Source organism: Parastagonospora nodorum, genomic scaffold, assembly GCF_000146915.1.
Source record: "Parastagonospora nodorum SN15 scaffold_101 genomic scaffold, whole genome shotgun sequence".
Taxonomy (NCBI): domain Eukaryota; kingdom Fungi; phylum Ascomycota; class Dothideomycetes; order Pleosporales; family Phaeosphaeriaceae; genus Parastagonospora; species Parastagonospora nodorum.
Window position 1 is genome coordinate 1 of NW_001884649.1, and position 2,329 is coordinate 2,329.

Below are 2,329 nucleotides of genomic sequence, written 5' to 3' on the forward strand. Positions count from 1 at the left end.
GCCATGGTTGTAGACGGTCCGCGACCGTACTCACTTGGCGGGCTGCACTCCTGCAGGGCGTGGTCGCTATGGACGAGCGGACTGGCAGGGGCGCTGTTTTCCGAGCCTCTGACCATGCGTCCAGCATCAGCTGTGCGAATACACTCCTGTGAGCGTCCAGCCACGGATTGACAGGTGTACCACATGGCGTCGTCCCGTCGTTTGTTAACAACTGCGATAACAATATCACCCGAGCCTTGTTAAGTGTACTTTCGTGTTCAGGTTGCACTGGTTCTCTCGTCCGGCGTTTTTGTGTTCCCCATGGCATTTGATGAAACGGGTCTGCTGGATGAGACAGTGGAAGGAAGGCTTATGCATGTAAGTTGACGTGAACTACTTCAGTGATTGTGGTGTCTTTGCTTACATTGCACAGAACGCAGTGCGTTCTTCTGTGTTTGAGAGGTGTGCCGCGTGGCGGCAGTGTTCTGTTTTGGTTTGTGTCGACTGATCGTTTTCATTCCGGCTTGATGTCCAGTCTCCATGGATTGACTGGTGCGCGAGGGTGCAGGCGTCCCTTTATTAGAACCGGCATATCTTCTAGGTTCGTGGGTTTGAGACCATGTAGAAGTTGCTGAGTCTTGTGAGTTTGATTGTAGTATAGTCTCTCGTGATAAAGACGGTAGAGTTGCGCTTTGCATAGTTCTCGATTTCTACGATTCTTAGTCTTGCTATTGGTGTCAGTGTCTGTCTTCGATACAGACCTTCACGCTCTCTTCTTGTGTCTGACTGAGCGGCCGCGCCCTCTTCACGGGAGGTAGTGCCACGCCGCCGCGCACCTGCTGGTTTCTTGTATTCTTTACCATAATTACGCGTTTTTCTGTGTGGTACGCAGGTTCATACTAGTAAAGAATCGCGTTCAGTCTGCGAAGGATTCAGTTATGTCTCGAAGAGTGTGTTGGGGCATGCAGATACCCCCAAATTGTTGCGCTCCCTGTACGGTTTTGCAAGGGGTCATCCGCCGTGCTGTATGATTGGTGGATGTACCGTCGTCGACTGTCCTCCGGTGTCGCCTACGGTCGATTCCTGTCAGCACGTCTCAGGGGCGCTTATCTATTGCCTTGTTAGGTCTATTCGGCTTAATTTGTTTGAATTACAGCCGTGTTCCCGGCGTTATTAGTACACCTGACGATACAATATGTCCGTAGCATCGAGGAAAGAGCACAGCGCAGGCTTCAGCTCAATTTTCCTACAAGGACCCCCTAAAACGTTTTTCTTGAGACGCATATCATATTAATGGTTCAATTACAAATGTAGCCCTATAGAGTTTCGTTGCAACCGTATCTTGCAGTGCGCCATGCCAGCGTGCTTCCGTTGATATTCGTATACGAGTCCAACCATCTGCTGTTTTCGTGTAGTAGTATATGCCACTGCGTTTATCCTCAAACCCCACCTCTCTCTCGAGTGTCCGTATGAACTGTGTATAGTCAAGGCTACTAATATCTTTGTATTCTGTTGCTAGGTCGTCGCGCACATACAGCAGTTGGTCCGTTCGTATAAGGATCTGATCCTGTTCGTGTGCACTAGCTACCAGAATGGTTGACAGTTGAGGAGCGTTGTTTACGGTGTTAGACTGTCCGGCACTGTGGACCACAGCCTCAGCATATCCATCATTGTTCCGCAGCCCAGTCTCAGGATTATGGTTACATCGCATTTTGCGTCGCTCGGAGCGCATCCGTCGTGTTGCATTGTGATTACATCGGACTGCTAAGTGCGTGATTGTACGTAGGCGACTGTCGGGCGCCGTACTTTGCAGCGGGCTGTTCTGTCGTGACGCAACCACCCTCGCTATCTGTCTGATGTGCTCTTTTGCAGTCGTCGTTCGCAGAGACTGACATAATATAGCTCGTTCTCTCATCTCTCTCTCAACTTCTGCATATAGTGTCTCGTATTCATCGCTTGTTAAGGTCATCGCGTCGCAGATGCTGTCCCTGGACGAGCGTTCCCGTGTTTGTCGCAGTGGTGTCATAATTGCAAAGATGTAGCGATTTAGGATTCTGTCGTCAACAGTGGAGTACTGTCGTTCGTCTTGGAGAACCGTCGTGGTATAGGTGGTCGTTGTTGCTGCTCGTGTCTTGATGAGTCGTTGTTTGTGGAGATGGGGCGCATGCCGCGCAGCGTCTTCGCAACTCCAGTCTAGCTTATGTAATCATCTAGCTAACGACCCGCGGGGATCTCCTGCTTCGACAGCTCGAGATCCTTGTTAACCAGGCCTTTGTACTCGTCGGATTTGTTGCGCAGCATTACGCCTGCGTCGGCATTGGCGGGCGACGAGACTTCCGCGTCGTTGAGG

The 2,329-nt window shown here is 50.8% G+C and overlaps 3 protein-coding genes across 3 annotated transcripts; all 3 read right to left on the bottom strand.

Moving 5' to 3' along the window:
* Positions 1 to 34: 34 nt before the first annotated feature.
* On the bottom strand, positions 35 to 185 carry SNOG_16595 (hypothetical protein; the record flags this gene model as incomplete). Its single annotated transcript, XM_001806628.1, has 1 exon — positions 35 to 185. A coding segment is annotated over one exon (151 nt), but the record flags the coding sequence as incomplete, so codon positions are not given.
* Positions 186 to 1,295: 1,110 nt separating this feature from the next.
* Positions 1,296 to 1,690, bottom strand: SNOG_16596 (hypothetical protein; the record flags this gene model as incomplete). The annotated part of the gene is made up of 2 exons (XM_001806629.1): positions 1,296 to 1,380; positions 1,515 to 1,690. 2 exons carry the CDS (start codon positions 1,688 to 1,690, stop codon positions 1,296 to 1,298), a joined length of 261 nt encoding a protein of 86 aa, XP_001806681.1.
* A 40-nt stretch (positions 1,691 to 1,730) lies between these two features.
* Positions 1,731 to 2,280, bottom strand: SNOG_16597 (hypothetical protein; the record flags this gene model as incomplete). The annotated part of the gene is made up of 3 exons (XM_001806630.1): positions 1,731 to 1,828; positions 1,873 to 2,157; positions 2,199 to 2,280. The coding sequence occupies 3 exons, from the start codon at positions 2,278 to 2,280 to the stop codon at positions 1,731 to 1,733; spliced, it is 465 nt and encodes a 154-aa protein (XP_001806682.1).
* Between the last annotated feature and the right edge of the window lie 49 nt (positions 2,281 to 2,329).